Consider the following 23088-nt stretch of genomic DNA (forward strand, 5'->3'; position numbering starts at 1 on the left):
CACAGGAGGAAGAGTAGAGCGTCGTGTGCGGTGTTACCTGAAACACCCGCACCTGGCCTGCTTCCCCGGGCAACTGCCCCCAACTTCCTGCGGGGAGACAGGCTCCAGCCCCCCTGTCTGTCACATAAACATCACAGCGAGTTACTTCTATAAATTCCTCAACGTGGAGCCTCTGGGTTGGAGGACACGCGTGCCTACCTGACACGCTGGCGGAAGTCGCTAGCTTGCCCTCAGGTCGGCTTCACGCGCATCGTGCCCCTGCTTGCAGGTGTGAGGCCCCTGTTCCCCAACACTCGGGGGCTCGGGCTCAGACGAGCCCGCGTCCCTGCCCTCACCGAGGAGCACCGCCCAGGGCCGTGCTCCGGCCCGTGGGAGCCTCGGGCAGGGCTGTGGGCTCCAGGCCTGCCTCGTTCCCAGCGAGGAGGCCACACCGCCACGGGCCCTCGAAGCCAGGCCCACCCAGGCCCCGCAGGGTCAGCCCTCGAGGTCACCGGGCGCTGCTGGCCAGGCCGTGCCCCAGAAGCAGCAGCAGGACGGGCTGTGATCCGGGAGGCCGAGCGCCCAGGACGAGGCTGGCCTGACTCCCGGCCACCGAGTCCCTGCCCTCCCAGCGGCCCCCGCATCCTGCAAAACCTCCGCCTTCGGGAGACGCCCTGTCCTGCCTGGTGTGGCCTCCAGCGTGGGGCGGGGGTGGCCCCCGGTGAGACTGACGGCCGCTGCCTCTTGCAGGCCCCAGAAGAGCCTGTGGCACGGCTCAGACCCCAGCGGGCGCCGGCTGACGGAGAGCTACTGCGAGACGTGGCGGACTGAGGCCAGGGCGGCCACGGGCCAGGCCTCCTCGCTGCTGGCGGGCCGGCTGCTGGAGCAGAGAGCAGCGAGCTGCCACAGCGCCTTCATCGTCCTCTGCATCGAGAACAGCTTCACGGCCTCCTCCTCCAAGTAGGGCGCCACGGACGGCTGGCGCCACGGACGGCTGGACGCACAGACAGAGGGCCGGAGAAGAGCCAGGCGGCAGGCAGGGGAGCGGACACGCCCTGGCCCGCGCGGGGAGCCTCTGCTGGCGCCCAGGGCGGGGACCTGGCTGGGACACTTTCCTGTATGGTTCACGTTTCATGTAATCCTCCAGAAATAAAAAGAAGCCAAAGAGTGTATTTTTTAAAAAGTTTACGACAGCCTGGTGCCCAGACTCCCCCCCACCCGCCTCCCCCCCAGAGCCTCGGTGCCTGTACTGCTCTCCTGGCCCAAATCAGACCAGGGGGTGGACCCGGCCCATTGAGGCAAGAGGAGAGGCCTCCCGGGTGCCGAATGGGGCCCCCAGCCGCCCGGGCAGGTGCTGGTGGCTCTGTTTCCTGCCCAGAAAGCCTTGTGGCGCCAATGCCAGGCCTGTCTGCAGGGCAGCCGCGACGAGGCGCTGGGGCCTCCCTCCTGCCCTCTCTCGAGCTGGCCGGCCCACTCTTGGGCCACGCGCGGTGCCAGGGGAGACCACCTCCTCTCAGCCTCTGGCAGCAACTCCCCTGGGTGCAAGGTTCCAAGCTCAAACCCCCCCGCCCCCGGCACAGCCCCGGGGCTCCTGGTGCTGCTGTGTGCGGCCAGCTCCACCACGTGGGCCCGTCTGCGGTCCTCTCTGTCCCACTCTGGCTTCCCGTGTCCCCTGAGGTCCCACCGGCACAGAGCCTGGCCCGGCCCGGACTGTACTGGGAGAGCTTTTTGGGGTCCATAAACCAGCACCGGGTCCCTGGGCCCAGACCTCACACCGGGCACTCCTTCCCTGACTCCAATGCCTGACCAGCTCTGCCCAGCAGCATGTCTGGGGACCCAACTGGGCCCAGACCCAGGCTGCCTCAAGTCCTGGGTCAGACCTGCCTCCTCCTGAGCTTGGCACCAAGGCCCTGGGTTCACCTTTGCAGGACAGGGAGGCAGAAGCCCTCGGAGGCAGAAGGCCACACGTGCCCCCCGCCAGGACAGAGCCCACAGGCTGCCCAGCTGAGCCCCGGGACGGGCGAGGCCGCACGGAGGGGCTGGGCCGTGTTCACAGGCGGGCCACGCGTGCTTGGGCCCTGCTCGCCACTGTCTGTAGCAGCACGTCTTGGAGAAAACCCACGTCATTGCCCTCCTTGTGGGAGGAGTGAAGGGGACATTTGCGGGTGCGCGCGGGCATCTCCAGGGGAGCTGGCGGGGTGGCCCAGAGCCCAGCTGCCCCAGGGTCTGCTGTCCAGGCGCTGTGACTGTAAACCGCAGGGGCTGGTCCTGTGAACTGTGTCTGTGGTTTCCAAACAGGCGCCAAATAAAAATGACCATTTACACTGACACGTGGTTTGCAGGCAGCTTTCCCTGTCATGAGTCCTCGGGAGCCTGTCCTGGACGGCCCGGCTGGCCAATCCTGCTACAGGAGCACAGGTGTGCACAGGCATACGCAGCCGACGTATACGGATACACACAGGTGTGCAGATGTACACGGACGCACACGAACACACGTGGGTTCCCAGACGCATGGTCGTCCTCCAGTACCCATGGGGGGTGGTTCCAGGACCCCCTCAGATACCAAACCTGCGGGTGTTCAGGACCCTGGCATACAACCTATGCACGTCCTCCTGTAAGCTTTAATTTATCTCAGGTTACTCATCATACCTAACACAAGAAAAACGCTATATAAACAGTAGTAAATACAATGTAAATTCCATGTAAATAGTGGCTGGCACATGGCCAATTCAAGTTTTGCTTTTTGAAACTTTCTGGAATTTAGAAAAAAATATTTTCAATCCACAGTTGGTTGAATCCTCAGATGTGGAATGCCCGGATAGGGAGGGCCACCATGGGTGTGCGCTGGTGTACATGGATACACACACGTGTGCAGATACATCTGTGCATGGGTGTACATGGATAAACGCAGAGGCACATGGATGCGAGTGGATGTACACGGTGTGAGACACACGTGGGTGCACACAGATGTACACGGGTGTGAGACACACGTGGGTGCACACATGTACACGGGTGTGAGACACAGGTACACATGGATGCACACAGCTGTCCATGGATGCCACAGGCGCCCCACACCTTTCTTCTCTCTCAGGGTCTCCCTGGCAGTGGCCAGCAGCCTCACAAGCTCTTCGGAGCCGGGTAGGTGGTCCGGCCCCGGCCCCCGTGCCCCCCACAGCTGTGGCAGATGTCTGAGCCCGAGGGGCCGTGCACACTGCACAGAGCAGGGGCTCAGTGGTGCCCCAGGAGCTCGGGACCAGGGGTGGCAGAGGCTGAGCGGGGGGACCAGCGCCTGTGCGGAGGCTGCAGGGGGAGTGGGCGGAGGCGGGAGACCAGGGCGCTGGGTCGTGCTCACGGCGGGCACAGAGCAGAGCCCTGCCTCCTGGGTCAGTAGCCAGAGGCGAGCCTCCTCCACCCATCGAGCCCCGCCAGCTCCCTGAGCATGGAGGGGGTGCTGCCCCTTCCCAGCAGCACCCTGGGGTCGGCTGTGGTGTCTTGTGCGGAGACGCCTGGGGACCATCTGACCTATCTGACCCCCACCAACGGCCGTGAGTTGAGTCAAGCTGCGTGTACAGCCTCTTCCTTGACCCTCAGGGTGCCCCGAGACGCCTGCTCACCCAACCTGACCTCGGGGGTCCCAGGGGGCAGCCAGCTCAGCCCCTCCCCGACCAGGCGTCCTGCTCCGAACTCGCAGCCGCGGCCTTTCCTGGAGACCCTGGGTGAGGGCCGGAGGCCGTGGGAGGGGCTGGCTTCAGCTCAGGATGGGGGGCAGGGCTGGGACCCTCTCGACCGGATGGATGCGTGGAGTCAGGGGTCCCCTCACTCGGGCTGTGCGTCTGCTTCACGTGCCTGGGGCCGAGCGGACGGTGTCACGTGTCAGAGGAAGCACGACCGGCTCTCGGGCCTGGTGGCAGTGCCCAGGTGACGTGGGCGAGTCCCCCGGGGGCTGGCGCGTGAGCGGCCCCCACCACCGGGAGCGGGTCAGCATCCACCCAGCTCCGGATCGCAGGGCAGAGAGGACCTGGGGTGAAGCCCAGAGCGGAGGAGCCGGTGCTCCCGGGCTTCCACCCGACGGAACCGCCACCCCCAGCGCCCCGCTTCTCCCCCAGAAACGAGCCAGAACAGGGTTCTCATTTTTGTCGGGTTTTTTCAAAAAAAAGGAACAGCATCGTTTACAACGAAAGCACCTGGACACCTGCAGACGCCACAGTTCAGCCACAGGCTCAGGAACACGGCCCCACCCCAGGGCCCGGGTCACCCCGCGGGCACCGGGTCCCCTGGGCTTGCGTCTGGGACCACCTTGCCATTTCTCCGGGACAAGGGGGTGAAAGCAGGGAGGTCTGGCGTGCACCTGGGCCCCCTGCACCGGCCACGTGTAGGCAGGGACAGCAGAGCAGCCCCCAGTGGCCGGGGGGCATCCCCGGCAGGCCGCGGGTCACGGCCAGGGCGGGAAGCAGGGCTGAGGAGTGCCCCGCTCGGGGTGAGCCGAGGACGCCTCGTGGAGGCTGGAGGCCCCCGAGGCCTGGGTCTCAGGGACAGGGCACCGGGGGCCCGTCAGTCACCAGCGCCACTATCTGACGATGTGGACGATGCCGGAAACCTGGCTGCCGACACCCAGAGACAGGCAGCTGCTGGGAACGTGTCAGCTCTGAGGTCAAGGCCCAGGCCCGCTGCGTCTGGTGTCAGGAACCTGGCCGCCCACCGGCCAGGAGAGCAGGTCGGGCGGGGTCAGGCCTTGGCCTCGGGCTGCTGCCTCTGCTCCCCCACGGCTCGCACGCCGTCCTCTGGGGCGGGCCCGTCCTGCGCGGCCGGCTCCCGCATCGGACTCATCAGCTCCTGGGCCGGCGGCGGGGGCTGGCGGCGGCCCTGTCGGAAGTGGCGCAGGCCCGTCAGCAAGGCCGCAAGGACATAGGCGACAAACAGCACCAGGAAGTACACAAAGTAGACGAGGAACTGGAACAGAGAGGGTGCAGGTGAGGCGGGTGGGGCACCCAGGGGTCGTGGAGGCCGGAGCAGGGCCCAGCCTCCACCCACCCAGCGGAGCTTCTGCAAATCCAGCACTTCTGCGCCTCCGCCACCTGCCCCGTAGCACTCTGGTCACCTTGTGTGACAGCAAATGTGCCCTTGGCTCTGGGGCCAAGTCCTCACGGAGGACGCCTGTGCGGGCAGAGGCTGGTGGAGGAGAACAGGCCGCCCAGGTCTCCCGGCCCCCGCAGCCCCCGCGGCCCCAGGGAAGTGCAGCCCTGCACCCCTGCAGAGCGGTGATGCCCAGCACACGGGCAACTCCCCCGATTCTCAGACCGCAGCGGCAGGGGGGCCAGGGTGGTCTCCTTCGCGTGTGGGCCAGACGAGCGTGAGTCCCGCCCACGGCCCCGGAGCTCAGCTGCCCCGAGTGGCCTCCCCGAGAACCCCTCAGCACTGCGTGCTCAGCCCTTCTGGGAAAGCTCATTTTCAGGAGCAAAACCAGGAAATGAAACGTCGGGGACTTGGCTTCCGGGAGGATGGAGCTGGCGTGACTCGCCTGTTCCTCGTAAGTACGATTAGAACCCTGGACACTGCACAGACAACACACAGGAGGTGACTCTGAAGAGTGGATGGGGGCAGACTAGCTGGGGCCTTGGAATCCAAGGCGCACCACGGCAATGTGCTCCCTGGGCTGCTTTTCTTTCTGCTGCCAAGTATTTTTAAAGGAAGCAAAGAAGCCCACAAACCAGAAATACCAGGAAACACAGAAAAAAACACTCAACAAAAGCGGCTCCGCCCAAAGGAGCAGGAGAGGGACCCCCCCCGCCCAGCAGGACAGGACACTGATGAGTGGGAGCCCCGCTCCTCCAGCCAGACCCCACCCTCGTGACCCAGGCTGCACACCCCCCACCCCCGTCGGGTGGTGCTGGTCAGGGCCCAGTGGGAAGCTGGAATGTTCACCCCCATAGGGACCACATGCAAAGCCTGGACTTTCACTCCCCCCAGGTGGTGCTCCCCCTCCCTGAAGAGTCAGGACTTTCACCCCACCCAGCCACAGTGAGAATGCTCCTCCCCCACCAGTGTCACTGGAGGCCACGTGGGGAGCAGTAATGAGGCAACCATGGCCCTCCTGACCACTGCAGGCCATGTGGGGAGCTGGCACTCCCTTCCTTGCCCAGCAGTAAGGAGAAGCCCCACCCCACCCCTCAGCGTGAGGAGGGCTGAGCGGGGAGCCTAGAATTCCACCCCACGTGGCTGTAACGAGGTGCGTGCCCCTAGTCCTCCGCTAGGCTGGTGTCAGGAGAAGCTAGCTAAAACAGAAGGAGTAAATGAGAGCCAGAGTCTCAAAATATCATAGCCAAAATGTACAGGTTTCATTAAAAAAAAATCACTCAGCACACTTACAACCACACAGATCTCTAAATGAATGAGATAGTCAGCAGACACCCACACCAAGATGACAGAGACGTTACAGTTATCTGAGAAGGATCTTAAAGTGGTCATCGTAAAAATGCTTCAACAAGCAACAACAAACATGCCTGAGACAAACGAAAAAGTCTCAGAAAAGAAACAGAAGGGATAAAGGAGAAAAGTTACAATTGAAAAATGTAATCACCAAAATAAATACTCAGCAAATGGTCTCAACAACAGAATGGAGGGCACAGAGAAAAGAATCAGTGAACTGGAAGATGGAACAATAGAAATCACCAAATCTGAACAACAAAGAGAAAACAGATGGGGAAGAAAAGCAGAGCCTCATTCTCCAGGGGACAAAATGTAACACTGTGTCATGGGTGTAAAATAAGAAGAAAGAAAAAGAATGGGGCTGAAAAAGTACTTGAGGAAATAATGACTGGGAAAACTTCCCAAGTTTGGCAAGGGACATAAACCTATGGATTCAAGAAGCTGAGAGAACCCCAAACAAGACAACACCCCCAAATCAGAACAACACACACCATATTCAAATTTTTGAAAGCTAAAGACAAAGAAAAAGGAAAAATCTTGAAAGCAGCCAGAAAAAAAAAAAAATGACACCTTCAGGGAAAAATAATTAGAACGACAGTGGATGTTTCATCAGAAACCAGGAAGGCCACAAGGATATGACAAATTTTTCTCATACTGAAAAATTCAGGAATGAAAAATAAATCAAGACATTCTCAGATAAAGAAAAACTAAAAGAACAATTTGTCACCGGCAGACCTGCCTTAAAAGAATGCTTAAAGGAGGTTCTCTAAACAGAAAGTAAATGATAAGAAACTTGGAACATCAAGAAGGAGAAAGAACACAGCAATCGAAATTGTGGGTAAATGGACTTTCCTTCTCTTCAGTTTCCTAAATGTTTGACAGCTGGAGCAAAACTTATTATCCTATCTTAGGTGGCTCTAATGGTATACAGAAGAAATAAGTAAGACACTTGTACTTAAGCAGTAGAGAGAGAAGTGACCTAAAGGAGGTGAGATTTCAATACTTCACTACAACTGGCCATTTAATACACAAAGCAACCATCAAAAAAGTTACCATGAGAGATACACTCAAAAATACAACAGATAAACCAGAATGAAATTCTGAAGAATCTGTAAATAATCTATGAGAAGGCACAAAAAAAGAAAACAGAAACAAAAGGCGGAGAGAATAAAAAGAAAACAAAAACTGAAATGGCAGACATAAGGACTAATACATCAACAATTACACTAAACATAAAAGGTCTAAATAAACCAATTACAGACAGATATTGGCAGAGTGGATTAAAAAAACATGACGACAACCATATGCTAGCTACAAGAAACTCAGGTATAACAATATAGTCAAGTTAAAAGTAAAAGGATGGAAGATAATATGTCATGTAAACATTAACCAAAGGAAAGCAGAATGGCTATATTAATATCAGGTAAAGTAGACTTCAGAGAAAAGAAAATGACCACAGGCAGAGAAGAACATTATATAATGATAAAAGGCTCAATCCACCAAGACATCCAGTGTATGTGTATGCAACAGAGAGCCGCAAAAACGTGAAGCAAAAACACGACAGAATTGAAAGGAGAAATAGACAAAGTCACTATTATAAATGGAAACCTCAACACCCCTTCTCAACAATAGGCCAGACAAAAAAATCCATAAGCATAGAGAAGAAAGCATACCACCATCGACTATAGGACCTTATTGATATTTATGGAACACTCCACCCCAAAACAGCACAATTCACATTCTTTTCAAGCGTACATGGAGCTTATAACAAGATAGACCATGTCCTGGCCCCCAAAACAAACCTCAACAAATTATAAGAATTGAAATAATACAGATTGTGTTCTCTGATCACCACAGAACACAATCAAAATAGAAACCAATAACAGAAAGATAACAGGAAAATATCAAAACACTTGGAAAATAAACAACACATTTTGAAATAATCATAGGTCAACCAGAAAGTATGAAAGGAGATAGAAATACATAGAAATGAATGAAAAAGAAAATACAACATATCAAAATCTGTGGGGTGTAGCTAAAGCAGGCTGAGAAGGAAATGTATAGCAATAAATGGAAATATTAGAAAAGAAGAATTCTCATACGATTTATCTAAGCTCCCATCTAAAGAACCCAGAGAAAGATGAGCAAAATAAATCCAAAGCAAGTAGAAAGAAGGAAATAATGACAAAAGTTCTAGCCAGTAACAGTAAGGCAAGAAAAACAGACAAAAAACACTAAAAAAAAAGACCTCCGAGAACTAATAAGTGACCTCAGCAGGACTATACAAGGTTAACTCACAAATATCAGTGTATTTCTTATACAGGCAGACCTCAGAGATATTGTTCAGTTCCGAACCACCGCAATAAAGTAAATATTGCAATAAAGCAAGTCACACAAATTTTTTGGTTTCCCAGTGCATATAATAATTATGTTTATGCTATACTATAGTCTATTAAGTGTGCAATAGCATTATGTCTAAAAACAACAGTGTGCATACCTTAATAAAAATACTTTACTGCTAAAAAATGCTAACTGGCATCTGACAATGCAGGGTTGCCACAAACCTTCAACTTGTAAAAAAGTCAATATCTGTGAAGCACAATAAAGTGAAGTACAATAAAATGAGGTCTGCCTGTACTAGCAGTGAACACCTGGACTCTGTTATGAACTGAACCGTATCCCTCCAAAATTCATTTGTTGAAGCAACTGAACCGTATCCCTCCAAAATTCATTTGTTGAAGCCCTAAGCCCCAGTGTGACTGTATTTAGAGATGGGGCCTTTCAGGAATGATTAAGGTTAAATGAGGTCATGAGGGTGGGACCCTAATCCAGTAGAACTCCTTATAAGAGAGACACACCAGGAGTGCACACGCACCGAGGAAAGACCACATGGGGACACAAGGAGAAGACGGCCGTCTGCATGCTGAGGAGAGAGGCCTCAGGAGAAACCAAACCTGCTGACACCTTGATCTCAGACTTCCAGCCTCCAGACTGTTAGAGAAAAAATTTCTGCTGCATAAACTACCCAGTCTGTGATATTTTGTTATGGCAGCCCTAGAAGATTAATGCAGACACCAAAATTATAAATACAGTATCATTTACAATTGCTCAAAAAAAAATGAAATTCTTAGGAATAAATCTAACAAAACGTGCACAGCACTACAGTACTTGCATGTTGAAAACTACAAAATGCTGAAAGAAATCAAAGTTCTAAGTAAATGGAGAGACATACCATGTTCACAGGTTGGAAGATTCAACATAGTAGAAGATGTCAATTCTCCCAATATTGATGAACAGGCTTAATGCAATTCCTAGCAAAAGCCCAGCGAACATTTTTGTAGATATACACATGATTACTCTAAAATTTATAGGGAAAGGCAAAGAAACTATAATACCTAAAATAATTTTTTTTTTCATTTCAAAGTTGGAGGAATCGGTGTACCAAATTTCAAAAACTTACCATCTAGCTACACAAGCAGGACAGTGTGGTGGTGGAGGGAGGGTAGGCACATAGCTCAACAGAACAGACAGAGAGCCCAGAAACAGACTCACGCAGTGGTGGAAAGCAACGCAGTCTTTTCAACAAATGGTGCTGGAGCAACCAGACATCCACAGACAAAGGAATGAAATGTTGTGAGCTTCACACCTTACACGAAAATGTACTCAAAACAGGTCACAGGCTTAGATGTTGGGGAAAATCTTTGGGACCCAGGGCCAAAGAGTTATTATATGTGACACCAAAACTAAGATCCACAAAAGGACAAATGAATAAATCAGATCTCATCAAAATTAAAAACTTAAGTTGCAAACAACCCTATTAAGAAGATGAGATGGTGAGCTACGAGCAGGGAGAAGCCTTTGCAAAGCACACATCCAACGAAGGACTACTACCTAGAATACACAGACATTCTCAAAACTCAAGTGAAAAAACAAAGGACCCAATTAGGAAATGGGCAGAAAAGTGAAGAAACACTTCACCAAAGAGGATGTACAGATGGCAGCTGCACGTGGGGAGAAGAGCGTCACAGCCACCGGGGAAAATGCAAATGGAACCACAGGGACCACCAGCCCTCCACGCGGCTCGGAGTGGCCGAACAGAAACGGTGGCCACACTGAACGCTGATGAGAACGTGGGGAACCCGGATCCCTCAGGCAGGCCAGTGGGAATGTCAAATGGTGCAGCGACCGTGGAAAACAGTCTGGCAGCCACCACGTGACTCCACAACTGTACTTCAGGGCATTTATCCAGAGAAATGGAAATCTGGGTTCATACAAAAAGCTGTAAACAAATGTTTAGAGCAGCCCCCAACCCGATAAAGCCAGGGCTCTTGGCGGTGAGTGGGTAAATGAGCTGTGGTCCAGCCACCGCGGAGCCCCATGTAGCAAAGGGCCGGAGTGAAGCAGCCACGCATCTCCAGGACTTGGGCTGAGTGGGGAAGGCAATCCCGACTCACAGCTGCAGGGTCCCACTCTCGCGATGACAACGCTATAGAAATGGGGGGCAGACCGTGGTGGCCAGGGGTCGGGGAGGAGGCAGGGTGCGGGCCCGGCGTGGCCGCAGGGGGCAGGGAGGGATACTCCCGTCTCGACTGTGCGCGGTCCGTATCCCGAGAGTGCCCGCACCGCAGAACTGCAGGACGTGACCGGTGGGGAGGCTGGGCCCGCACCAGGTACGTGGGTCTTTGCACCACCTGTTACCCCACAGGTGAGCGTGTGGTGACCCAGAAGTAGAGTTCAACTTAAAAGACCAGCCAGCCCAGGCCAGCTCCCTACCTGCTCCGTGCTGGTTCCCACCACCGGTTCTGCCCCACTCTCGCTACCCGGGACGGAGGGAGGGGGCACCCGGAACACCACGTGCAGGCAAGGTGAGTAGGACGAGCCGGGGCGACTTTCCTTCTGGACGCCACCAGGACTTCTAGCTACCAACCAACCTCTAGAGTTACCTTTTAACCAGGAAATCAATCCAGCAGGAGAAAAATCAATATATTGTCAGCTTGATCCAGCGTGGCCAGAACCTGTCACGTGGAAGGGGCTGGGGCCAGGTCAGGCGAGGAAGGCCAGCCCCTGCCCCCCGCCTTGGGCCCTCGGAAGCCCCGCTGCCCAGAGCCGGGACACCCAGGGCTCCAGGGACGGAGAGGCTCCCCCAGGTGCTGGGGCCCCTCCCAGGCCAGCTGGACGGCTGCCAGGCAAGGTCCCATGGAAAGGCCAGGGGACAACATGCTCCCCTGCGAGGCCACCGCTCTGGGGGAGAGGCCTCCCCTGGAGGGTCCCCGGTGAAGGAGGCCCCAGCCCGCCACCTCTGGACGACAGGTCTTGTGCTCTCCGGACAACCCCTCCCGCCCACCCCGTAGGTGCAGCGGCACGTGCACCTGTGGACCTGAGCCCAGCCTGGCCACCTGCTCAGCCACAGTCCCCAGTGTTCAGCCTGGGGTGGATGGGGCAGTGTCCCTGGAGGGCCCCACTGGTGACCAAGGGCCAAGACCTGCCTGCCCATGGGGACTCGAAGGACCAGAGGCTCTGATGTCCTTCACCAAAATGGATGTCCAAACCCATCCAGAAAGCCAGTTTCCGAACAAGAGGGTCTCTCATGCCTGGGACTTCCTTCCCGGCCAGCTGTGGGGTCACCAAGGCACCTCCGACGGAGGGCTGGGACTTCCCCATGGAGCCGAACAAGCCCCAGGGAGGTCTGGGCTCCCAGCAGATGGCGGCTGCGTCCCACAGGCAGAGGGCGGGGCACGATCCCCGGGGGAGCCCGGTGACAATCCCTCCCACGGGACCATCCTCTGGCTAATTCCAGCTCACTCAAGACTGGTCCTGCCCTGGGTGAGGCCACTGGGAGTCACATGCCCGAGTGGCCCCCAGTCTCACAGCGAAGAGGAATTCTCAAGTTCTTCTTGGAAGACCGAGGACCCGCCTAGGACTGGATGGAGGGAGGGGACGGGAAAGGGGCCAGCAGGCGCCAACGTCAACCCCACGAGCTCCACTCTCTGCTGCCCTCCGCAGAGGAGACAGACAGCTGTCACGTGAGCCAGGACCCATCACAGGCAGGGACCTGAACGAGGGCACAGGGAATGCTCCGCCACGCTTCTGTCCCTCCTGGAACCTCAGCCAGTGCAGGGGGCGCCCAGGGCCGGTGAGAGCGTCTCCAGAGCGACCTGCACCCAGGCCAGCCTTGGAGGCCCCAGAGGTCTCGCCACACTCGACCGCGCATGCCCACCGCACTGCCCAGACGCGGGCAGCACTTACAGCCCCAAACTCAGCCCTGGCGGGGAGCCACACAGGCCGGACTGTGGCCCCTGCCACCTGGCCCTCTGACCCCTCCCTCCCTGCTCCCGCTCAGTCCAGGGGGTCTGGATGGAGACACCCCACCCTCAGCAGGTCTGTGGTCTGGGTCCCGGGACAGGCAACACCACTGGCTGCGTGGCCACGAGGAGGCCTGGCCAGGACATGCCCCAGAGCCTTCCCTCCTCAAGGAAGTGAGCCCAAAACGGGGGCTCACCTGAGAGCGGACCGGGAGGCCCAGGCCCCGCTTGTCGGAGACAACGAGGGTGATGATGGTCTTGAGGACAGTGGCGAGGAACGTGTTGACTCCGAAGACAAGGGCACGGAGCTCTTGAGAAAGAGAAGACGCGATCTGAAAACTTAACGGGGAAGCGGCGAGGTCAGACCCCGCTGGGGGCGAGGTGCACGCACAGGCGCAGACGGCCCAGGTGCGGGGCAGCGCTCCCGGGGCCACCGGGAACAGCCGCGAGGCATAGGCGAGACCCGCCCAGTGCCCAGGCTGCCCACCGCTCCGGGGCTGCGTCCTGACCTGGCACGTCCTCCTGCAACGACTCACGAAGCGAGTGCAAAACCAGGTGCAGAAGGCAACCTCGGGAGATGCTTGAAGTCTCCTGGTGACTCCAGGACAGAGTAAGTCATAATCGCTACAGGGTTCCCCAGGAAATCAGCCTCACGAGAGCCGGGCATTAACAGACGGGGCACTGCACGGACAGAGTACGAGGAAAATTCCGGGAGTAAAGTCCTTTGTCGTTAAATGATTCAGTAAATTATAGAAAGAACCGTAAAACAAATGAAGAAGGCAAGAGGAATTAATACGCTCAGAGCCTGCGGTGCTCGGCAGAGAAATTAACATTTGAACGTACTTCCAATTAAAAGCCCCAAAGTGCCTTTAAAAAAAACAGAAAAAACTGATCAAGAAGTGTCAGTTCCGAAGAATAAATGAACAAAAATACCCAAGAAGCCTTTACAGAGAATGACCGAGGAGCTTCTGCTGGGGCTCAGGGGGAGGGGGCAGTACACGAAGGGCAAGGATAGCAGCCACGTGACAAACGGCGCACTAACTAGGAGAAGACAGCGGTGGGTCAAAGGTCCCTGACGGCAGCTTCACTCCCGGGAAGCGGGCGCTGGGCCAGGTCCCGCAGGCGCGGGCAGAACGCCACACCACACACACAACTGATTCAGGCAGTGCTGCGCGAACTCCGAGAGTTGGATTAAAGCAAACGGTAACACGGCAACATAATAAAAGGCTCCCGTCACATGTGGTAGAGGTAAGCGCACTGCAGACAATCAGGAAAAAAGAAATCCCAGCAGAAAAAGAAGCCACGGGTATAAACTGGCCAGGACACTAGGGAAAGGCAACTGGCCCGCGGGCCGCCCTCCACCACCCGCAGGGGCTGTGTGCCTGCCTGGACAACGTCTGCGACATCTCTGAAACCCCCTTCCAAAGCGCGTGCCCTCTGACCTGGCCGGTTCCCTTCCATGACCCACCTGAGGCCATTATCAGAATTTGGGAAGAAAAATGTAGGTGAGGGGGGTGGCTCCCATGTTGTCTGTCACGGGAAGATATCGGAGACAGGGGCCTTATCCCCAGGAGGACCGACGACAACGCCCGCTGACATGGAGCCCCGTGGTTACGAGGGGCAGGGGTGCACAGTGACCCCGGCTCGCTCCAGGAAGCCCAACACCCACGTCAGCCACGGGGCCTGGGGTCTGAGGGGGTCTGCTGTCTCCTTCACGCCTTTCTGCCTCACATTTGACCTTTTCTGCATCGTACTGGATCTTTCTGCCACGAACATCTATGGCTTTTACAATTAACAAGAACACACGAGACACTAAGTGGTCCTGGGAGAAGTGAGGGAAAGACACCCACGGCCCTGGCGCCTGTTCCGAAATGCTGACAGTGACGGTACAGGTGGGGCGTTTCCAGGTTGAGTGTCAGGAGGGGAGGACAGCATCCAGTGTGCACGGAGTCCAGGCCACAGCCACGGCCACACGGGCAGGGGGCATTAGGAGCAGAAATCCAGAGAGCAGGGCCAGGGGAGTCGGGGTGTCTGGGCAGCACTGACCCTGACGGGGAGGAAAGGAAGGACGCAGCCCAGGGCAGGAGAGGGACGCTGGGTGCCGGGCGCTCCTGTGAGACGGCTCAGGGGAATCAGGCCACCACATCGCGGGGCAATGGCTGCAGAGGGTCAGGAGTTCGAGGACACGCTCTGAGCTCAACACCAGGCAGGGACAGATCTCGCTGGGCGTGACCGGAGTGGACAGTACAAGTGGGGAGGGAGGTGCCCCCAGGGAGATGGGGCTCGGAGGGGAGCTAGGGCCAAACAGCTGGGGACAACGACAGGCCACCTGCCAGGTGCAGGAGGTGTAAGCATGTGTCCTGAGCATGTGCGCTGTGTGTGGCCTGAGGGCATGTGACAGTGTGAACACGTACGGTGTGAGCACGTGTCTGGGGTGAACACATGGTGTGCGTGTGCAGCCTCGTGAGAGGTCCAGCTCAAAGGGTGTACGAGGGTGTCAGAAGCCAGCGAGATGCGGGCTGAGGAAGGTTCTGGAAGGCACGGGCGGTCGGCAGGCAGCTCCCAGGATGTCCCCGGGCCAGTGCTGCAGCATCCCCAGGAGTGTGAGGAACACAAGGGCGCCGGGGGAAGGGCTCCCCCGGGCAGAAGGCAAGCTGGGTCACCCAGTCACTCTTGGGCTGTGGGCCACCGTGCCCAGCAGCGGGAGTGGGAGGCGATGGGAATGACCCAGGATGGGACAGCAGGGCCAGGAGACTGGAAGAAAGGACTTCCCGAGGTCCGGCCCCTGCGGACACCGTGGCTCAAGAGGGGGGCAAAGGGGATGCCCACATGGCTCCTTGCCCAGCCCTGCGATCCCGGTGGCCAGGACGGGGCATGCTGTGGACAAGCAGGGCCCTGGCTAAAGGCACCCAGGGCTCACGCGCCTATGCTGTGGACAAGCAGGGCCCTGGCTAAAGGCACCAGGGCTCACGCGCCTATGCTGTGGACAAGCAGGGCCCTGGCTAAAGGCACCAGGGCTCACGCGCCTATGCTGTGGACAAGCAGGGCCCTGGCTAAAGGCACCAGGGCTCACGCGCCTCCTGACGTGAGTGGCGTGCCGGCACACCCGCTCCACGCTGCCCAGCACATACCCCTGCTGCTACCCACGGAACCTTCTGGAAGGAGGCCTCTCGGCACACACAGCACACGACCCTCCAGCTGCCCACCCTCGGCTGCAGTCTTTCGGGACTCTCCTGCCAGCAGTCCCACGTGGCCACCCCGCACCAGCCCGACTCACGTGGCGATGGGCACCAGGAACTGGTAGGAGCCACGGAAGAGCACGAAAGCCGAGTAGCACAGCCAGATGCTGCTGGTCCTGTACATGAGGAAGACCAGCCCGGCCTGCAGCACCGTCACCACCGCGATGATCAGCTCAGCCCACAGCGCCCACCGGATCTTCACGAAGCCGGCGGCGAAGGAGGCGACGGCACCTGGGGAGACAAGGCGCGTCAGCGCCGTCCTCGGCCTCACGGGTCACCGCTGTCTGGGTGAGGCAGGCGGCGCGTACCGAGCAGAGTGGAGGCGGCGTCCGCCCCGCCGTTGTAGACCCTCGTGGTGTCCGTGGTGGGGTTGACCACGTTCCACAGGATGTGCACGTAGTAGACGATCAGGTAGTAGCCGGCGGAGTTGAAGACCCACCAGAGGGACCAGAGGCGCAGCTGCGGCAGCCGCGCGGTGCGGCGCAGCTCGCGGAGCATGTGCGCGAGCACCGAGTCCCGCCAGGAGGCCGGCAGCCGGCCCAGCTTCCCACCCGTGGGCTGCCCTTGGCCCAGGTTCATCCGGTCCAGCTCGGAGGGCGAGGCCCCGGCACTCGCGGGCGCTCCGCGGTTGAAGAAGAGGCTGCGCTCGGGGCGCTTCAGGAAGAACGTGAGGACCAGACTGAAGGTGAGGAAAGCCAGCGAGATGTAGTTGAGCGTGGAGAAGGGGACCCTGCCCATCGTGACCAGCAGCTGGCCCAGCACGGAGCTGGTGAAGACGCCCAGCAGAACGGAGGCCCGCGAGTAGCCGGCCATGCGCTGGTAGCAGGCGGGGGGCACCAGCGAGAAGATGTAGGAGGAGTAGGCGATGCGGGCCGCCATGGTGATGCTGAAGAAGAACTCCATGAACTGCATGTGCAGCACGGACGAGCCGAAGAGCAGCAGAAGCCACACGGACACGTAGCTCAGGCCCTGCAGCACAAGCACCGGCTTGTAGCGCAGGTAGTCGGTCAGCAGGAAGATGGGCACCAGCACCGCCAGGTAGGAGTAGGACAGCACGGGCGTGATCTCGTTGGTGACCTGCGGGATGGCAGGCGTGTGACCCCGAGCCCCGGGAGTGCCCGGCGCCCATCACGTCTACTGGGCTTGGCCGGGTGCCTGGGAGCCCCACCGGACCCCACGCACCCCTTTAGCACGGCGCCCCACCAGGACTACGTGGGGAGCGCCGTCCTCCAAAAGCGTGCAGCCCGTTAAGACTGTCCAGGGCAGCCAGGGAAATGGAGCAAAGCACAGCCCGACCCCCGACCGTGCTCCACCCTGACCCCATCTCCCACGGGCGCGCCTCTCAGACAGCAGCTCGGCGCTGACACACGCAGGGAGCTGGTGAGCGCGCTGAGCACAGTCAGCGACCACGCGCTAAGCCACGCTGGCCCAGGCCTGTTTGTGTCTAACGAAATAAAAACACGATACGGTTTCACCGTAAGCACCGATACAGAAAACAGAGCTGTGGCCAATCTACACTCATGCTGGCCGCCAAGGAAGGCCTTCAGTGGCCGGTCCCACTCGGCCCCAGGGCACAGGGGATGCAGGAGGGGACCGGGCCCTCAACCCCCCTTTGCCAGGCAGGACTAGGGGGGTGCGTCCATGGGACCCAGGACTCCCGGCTCCATCAAGGGAGCTGCCCGCAGCCTCGGCCACTCAGCTCTCCACTCAAAGAGGGCTGGCCCAGTAGGACCCTCCCTGCTGGGCACACAGGGCAGAGGCCAGAGCCACAGACCCACTTGGGATGACAGCCAGCTGTGCCCCTGGCCGCCCAGGAAGGGCCATCCTGGACCCACCTGGGCCCAGCCCCCAGCAAGAGCCCCAGCTCACGAGACGCCCAGGTCCCTGGCCTTGGCCCCTTCCTGGGGGATGGACACGGGAGGCACCCTGTGCTCAGAGCCTCTCCTGAGGCCCCAAGTGGGTTTTCAGCAGGTGGCCCTCACAGGAGTTGCACCAGACCCCATCTGACACCTCCCAGGGGCTCCGACTGAGAGCCCCACCCAGGGATTCCACCTGACGCTGCCCAGGGCCCGGCCATGGCTCAGACCAGCCAGGTGAGCACCAGGTGAGCCTCGGGCCTTGCTGGGCTCTCAGAGCCTTTGGGCTCCCTTGGGTCCTACCTGACTCAGGGCGCTAACCTTGACTCAGGCCTGACCACCTGCTAACACCGTGGGGCGATCCCTGCACCAGCCCAGGGGCCCCTCAGCCCTGCAAGGCCGGCAGGCACCGAGGCCCACTTCACAGATGCTGCCGAGGACCCGGGGCCGAGCCCAGGCCAGCACGTGGGGCCCAGCCAAGCCCACTGCTTAGTGGCCGGCTCACCTGCGAGTTTCTGCAGCCCTCGCATCTGTGCACCCAGGATGCGCCACCCGAGCAGCCGGCCCCAGGGCAGCGCCTCCCAGTGTGCCCAGGACCCCGGGCGGGCACGCACACCCCCCACCTCCGGGGCTCCCCTGCCCGGTGGCCTCCTGCACCACACGCCCACCAGAAGCCATGGCTGACCCCGAAGGCTGTGGTCCCCCGAACACCGAGCACTAATGCCCCAGGACAGTCCAAGACGGCATTGGTGCGAGTCCGTCCCCGGGGCAGGATGAGTAATCAGCGCTGGTCCCAGAGGGGTCAGAGCCTGTTTACGGAAAATTCCTGGAACATCAAACCATCCCTCAGTTAGCTGACGAAACCTCTTGGCAGACGGCTCGCACAGCTGCAAGGGCCACGGGGTCAGAGCCGAGGGGGACCAGCTGGTCTTTCCCTCCCGCCGCCGCTGCCCACACTTCTCAGGCTGGGCAAGCACACAGGCCAGGTGAGAGGCTGACCTGTGCCACACCTGTGAAGCGCTGGGAGCACGGGCACCCACCAAATCCCTGGGGCAGCTGGCACGAGGACGGCCTCCTGCTGGCCTCGGTCCAGCATCGCTGGGCCACGTTCCCAACACCTCGATTTGGACGGGCCGGGTCCAGGCTGATGGGCAGGACGTGGGAGCTGGGCCCAGGTCATGACCCAGCTGGCTTCAGGGCAGCAGCTGCTCTGAAGTCCGGAGGCCTGGCTGGGGCCCCACAGCAGCCAGGACCAGGATGGGGCGCTGGGGCCCTGAGGACCGGCAGGACCAGGGGAGCACGGCAGGGCCAGGCCAGGCCAGAGGGCACCTGAATTCCAAGAGGAGCAGCCCCTAGAGTCAACACCTGGCAGCACCCAGAGGGGCACCGAGTCCTGCCTGATGGGGAGGGAGGACAGGACAGGGGCCGTCACAGAGGATCCCGCCAGCACGGCAGGGTCAGCCATGGGCTTGGAAGGACTGCTGTGTGAAGTGCCCTTCACACAGCAGGGGTCATGATGTGAAGGGCAGGGGTCATCATGGAGGGGGTCGGGGCCTGACCCAACCCAGGCAGCTCAGATGAAGAGGAATCACAGGCCCAAAGGCGCAAAGCAAAGCTCGGACCCTGCCGGAGGTGCTCCACGAACCGGGGGCGGCGGCACGCGGGGAAACACTCAGCACAAACCGAAAGGAAAATCCGGCAGAGTTCAAAGGCGAAGCTGCGGCGTAAACGGACACGGCACACGGGGAGGCGGCCAGCGCAGACAGCAGAGGCCGCGCACGCGGGGAGGCGGCCAGCGCAGACAGCAGAGGCCGCGCACGCGGGGAGGCGGCCAGCGCAGACAGCAGAGGCCACGCACGCGGGGAGGCGGCCAGCGCAGACAGAAGCCGCTGCCCACAGCGGTGGAGCCCGCCAGGCACAGGAAGGCAGACGCCCGCAGGGAGCGGGAGACCAGCCGAGGCCTCGCTCCAGGGACAGCCAGGAACACGGGACAGTGGCAGACGTCGAGGAAACGCACACCCAGCAGCAAGCTCTCCCATCTATCAGATGGGCAGCAACTCAACAGCGCCTCGCGGGTGCTGGCCCGAGGAGCTGGCAGCAGCCTCACGCTGCAGGGCGTCACAGCAGGAGGCCACCAGCAGCAGCGTTTCCCCCAGGGACGAGCTGGAGACCCCGGAGACCCCTGGGGCAGGGGCGGGCAGGCCTCTGTTTGAGGTTTGAGGCCCTGCATGCAAGCTGGGCAGCAGCAGCCCGAATCTGTGTGGGAGGGCCACAGACCCACTGGACTCTTCCCAGACGGGCCTCTGCCATCCTCTGGTCACGTCCAAGGCCTGCTGGGTGGCTTAATTTCTGCAACCTACTGTTTAATCAGTTACTGTGTGAGCTAAGAGGGCAGGTGGGGGGAGTTCATGACATGTTTTCCTTCTTGTTATTTTCACGGAGCTTCCCACTCACTCCTACATCATCTCCGCAGTGGAAGACAGCCCCTTGCAGAACAGAGTGGTGTCCAGGGAACTGGCCAATCAGTGAGCGAGGGATGTGCCAGGCCGGCTGCTCGAGGGAGGCCCCCACCCGGACTCACCTGGGAAGTGAGCCCTCTGGCTGCAGTGCTGGCCGTGCGGTCAGACACAATCACACACACACGGCTTTGAGCCTGTGCACGCGGCCCGGGCACCCTGGTGTGTCCATTTTCCAAGAGGACTACTTTGAGGGAACAGGACTCATCTGCACGGCGACTCCATGTAACTTAATTCTGGGGTCGGTGAGGGGTTGGGGCCGAGCTCTGGGCCAGGGAGAGGCAGGGGCTCCCTGAAGAAATCAAGTGGGAAATCCAGGTGGGAGCCAACGGGGGCCAGCGACAGGGGGTGTGGAGGCCGGTGGCCACCCTGGAGGGGACAGACAGGGCTGGCGGGCCGGGGCCAGGTTCTGGGGTGGCGGACGGTCCTCAGGCAGGACGAGCAGGTGTGGTGACCACAGCCCTGACCATGAGCCTCATCAACCAACGGCCTCTGAGCCCTTTTGATTTGTTTTATTTTATGGAGACAGAAACAGGGAGGGACACTGCCTGTTGCTGCTTCTGCTACATGTTTGACCCCAGAAACTCCCATCGGGTATAAGCTTATTAGTCAGCTTCCAATGAGATCCTTTGTCCTTGTTCTGAGCAAAAGGCAAATTCCTTCCGTAATCCCTTTGGGCAAATAGGCCTCTGCTGGAAGCAAGGGCCCAGCGGGCGGGCGGGGGCCCCCTTGCGCTCTCCCCTCAGAGGCCCACGGCAGGCATGGACCCCTCTGCCGGACCCGCCAGCGCCCGCAGCCCGAGCAGCCCCCGCACTCCGGCCCACCCCGCCCACACGCGCACCCACGTGCCTGCTTCTGCGTGAAGTTCTTGTCGGGGCCCAGGAGGTAAGGCGTGATGAAGCTCTCCCCGGGTCGCATCTGGGCCATGAAGCCGTAGAAACAGAGGCAGAACACCAGGCTCCACCAGGACTGCAGCTTGCGGCCCGGCCTGGGCTCCGCCGGCACCTGCTTCTCCACCTCCGGGCCGGAGAGGGCCATGCTGCCCAGGTCCCCGACGGCCCTGCAGGAGACCGAAGGGGACTCTGTACCTGGGAAGGAGAGCAGAGTCAGGGCAGCTCAGCAGACAGCCCGCAGCCCTCTCCCACCCCCGGAAACTCGGCTGCAAAGGGCTCCTCCCCCTGTCATTCAATCGGGCTCAACCTCACAAGGTGGAGAGGCCGCAGCCCCAGCCCCAGTCCCAGCCCCGTGCTCTAACCTGGAGCTTGTGACGATCCAGGAGCCCGGCCCAGCCAGGCCGCACTGTCACCACTTCTGGGGGCTCCAGGGCTGCGGCTCCCACAGGGTGGCTGCCAACCACGTGGGGCCCATAAACGTTAAGTAATGAGAACTAAATGCAATTTAAGATCCAGTTCCCCGGGGACACTGGGCTCATCTCACGTGCTCACAGCACTGGCTGCGGGTGCTGGGCTGCGTGCACCTCCCCCGCAAGGTCTGACGGCCTGATCCTCACTGTGTCCCAGCCCCAGGCGTGTCCAAGTGCCACGCCCAGAGGAGAAGCAGGCGCGCCCGCGACGGCCCAGAGGACGTGGCAGGAGGAGGACCTGCCGGGCCAGGCACACACCAGACCACAGTCCAGGGGCGGGGATGGGGGCAGAGAACCCCCAGGGGCCGCCGAGGGCAGAGTAAGACTTCACCCCAGCACCATGATTTCAACACAGGCCTGGCCCTCGCTCAGCAAGGGGAACTACGACAGTCAGAGCCCGGCTGTTCTTTCCTCCTGTGTTTCCTTCTGAGACCGAGGGAAAATGGGGGGCTGCTGTGGGACAGCAGTAAACCCCCGAAGAAGCTGCGGCTGGCAGGTTTGTTTGTGAAGCTACAATGAGGGGCAGGGTACGGGTGAGGGGGGCAACAGCGGCCCAGGAGTTACAGGGTCCTAGGTCCCAACGTTCTCAAGGGCCAAGCAAAACACCAGCTAGGACGGGGGCTGGAACCCGGCCCCTCCCCCGGCACCCCTCCCCCCGGGAGGTGTGGTCCCCCAAGAGCACACAGGCCAAATGGCTCCAGCAGAAAGACTCTGATGTTTGGGGCAGGGGGTGCACACACGGCCCCCCACTCCAGCCCCAGGAGTCCCCCAAGTTCACTCTCCCGCTCCCTGGGCGCTGCCCCCGGGCGCCAGAGAAATGCACGCTCTCCGCCAGACAGGCACCCAGCGTGGGGCGAGCAGCCGAGAATTTACAACGCCCGGGGTCCCCAGGAGCGCCCCCCCCGTCCCCCAGGGGCCCCTGTTCTCAAAGAGATGACACAGGCTTCCCTACCTGGCGTCCCCGAATCCCGGGGCGGAAGTCTCAGATACCAGAACCCCGCAAGCTCACCAGCTTCTTCTTTCTACTTCCTGGACTCCCATGGCTTCTGAAACCCCAAGGCGGTGCTTCTGAGACTGCAGTGAGAGCTTGTCACAAGTGTGTCTGAAGGTCTCAGACACACTCCAGGACTCTGCACCCTGACACGGCCCCCAGACACGCCCAAACAGGTGACCGAGCACGCAGGGAGCTGCTGCCTCGGGATTCCCAGCTGGTCACCGATAAGAGTTCCGCCTCCAGCATTTCAGGCCAACACCACAATCCCGCCTCCACCGACACGCAGATGGGCCCCTGGGCCCCGGCGCCCAGCCCTGAGGGTCCCAGGAGTCCTCCAGGGTCACAACACTGTGGTAGACCACTGCCACCCCCAGAAGCAAGGACATGCAAGGGTCCACACCCTGCAATGGCCA

General features: G+C 59.5%; 2 protein-coding genes across 8 annotated transcripts in view; one reads left to right on the forward strand and one right to left on the reverse strand.

Annotated features, from left to right (window-relative positions):
* The window catches only part of COL18A1 (collagen type XVIII alpha 1 chain), a 97605-nt gene extending 96420 nt beyond the window's left edge, over nucleotides 1-1185 (forward strand). For 2 of the 3 annotated variants that reach the window (XM_079922067.1, XM_079922068.1), the window contains exon 42: nucleotides 730-1169. In XM_079922067.1, the coding sequence (XP_079778193.1) occupies nucleotides 730-943 (214 nt within the window). In that variant the 3' untranslated portion in view covers nucleotides 944-1169. Of the gene's footprint in view, nucleotides 1-729 lie in introns of all 3 variants that reach the window. The other variant, XM_079922069.1, reaches the window with a different exon arrangement.
* A 2924-nt stretch (nucleotides 1186-4109) lies between these two features.
* On the reverse strand, nucleotides 4110-23088 carry SLC19A1 (solute carrier family 19 member 1). Of its 5 annotated transcripts, XM_079922074.1 has the most exons (6): nucleotides 21574-21662; nucleotides 21168-21406; nucleotides 16255-17023; nucleotides 15985-16177; nucleotides 12905-13046; nucleotides 4110-4929 (listed from the first exon to the last, which is right to left on the reverse strand). In XM_079922074.1, exons 2-6 carry the CDS (start codon nucleotides 21354-21356, stop codon nucleotides 4705-4707), a joined length of 1518 nt encoding a protein of 505 aa, XP_079778200.1. In that variant the 5' UTR covers nucleotides 21357-21406; nucleotides 21574-21662; the 3' UTR covers nucleotides 4110-4704. The 5 variants fall into 5 exon arrangements, with proteins under 5 accessions (XP_079778200.1, XP_079778199.1, XP_079778197.1 ...); XM_079922071.1 differs by lacking the exons at nucleotides 4110-4929; nucleotides 21574-21662 and adding an exon at nucleotides 22634-23088 and having other exon boundaries at nucleotides 11714-13046; XM_079922072.1 differs by lacking the exon at nucleotides 4110-4929 and having other exon boundaries at nucleotides 11714-13046; nucleotides 21574-21754.

Source organism: Stenella coeruleoalba (genome assembly GCF_951394435.1).
Source record: "Stenella coeruleoalba genome assembly, chromosome: 5".
In the NCBI taxonomy this organism is placed as follows: Eukaryota; Metazoa; Chordata; class Mammalia; order Artiodactyla; family Delphinidae; genus Stenella; species Stenella coeruleoalba.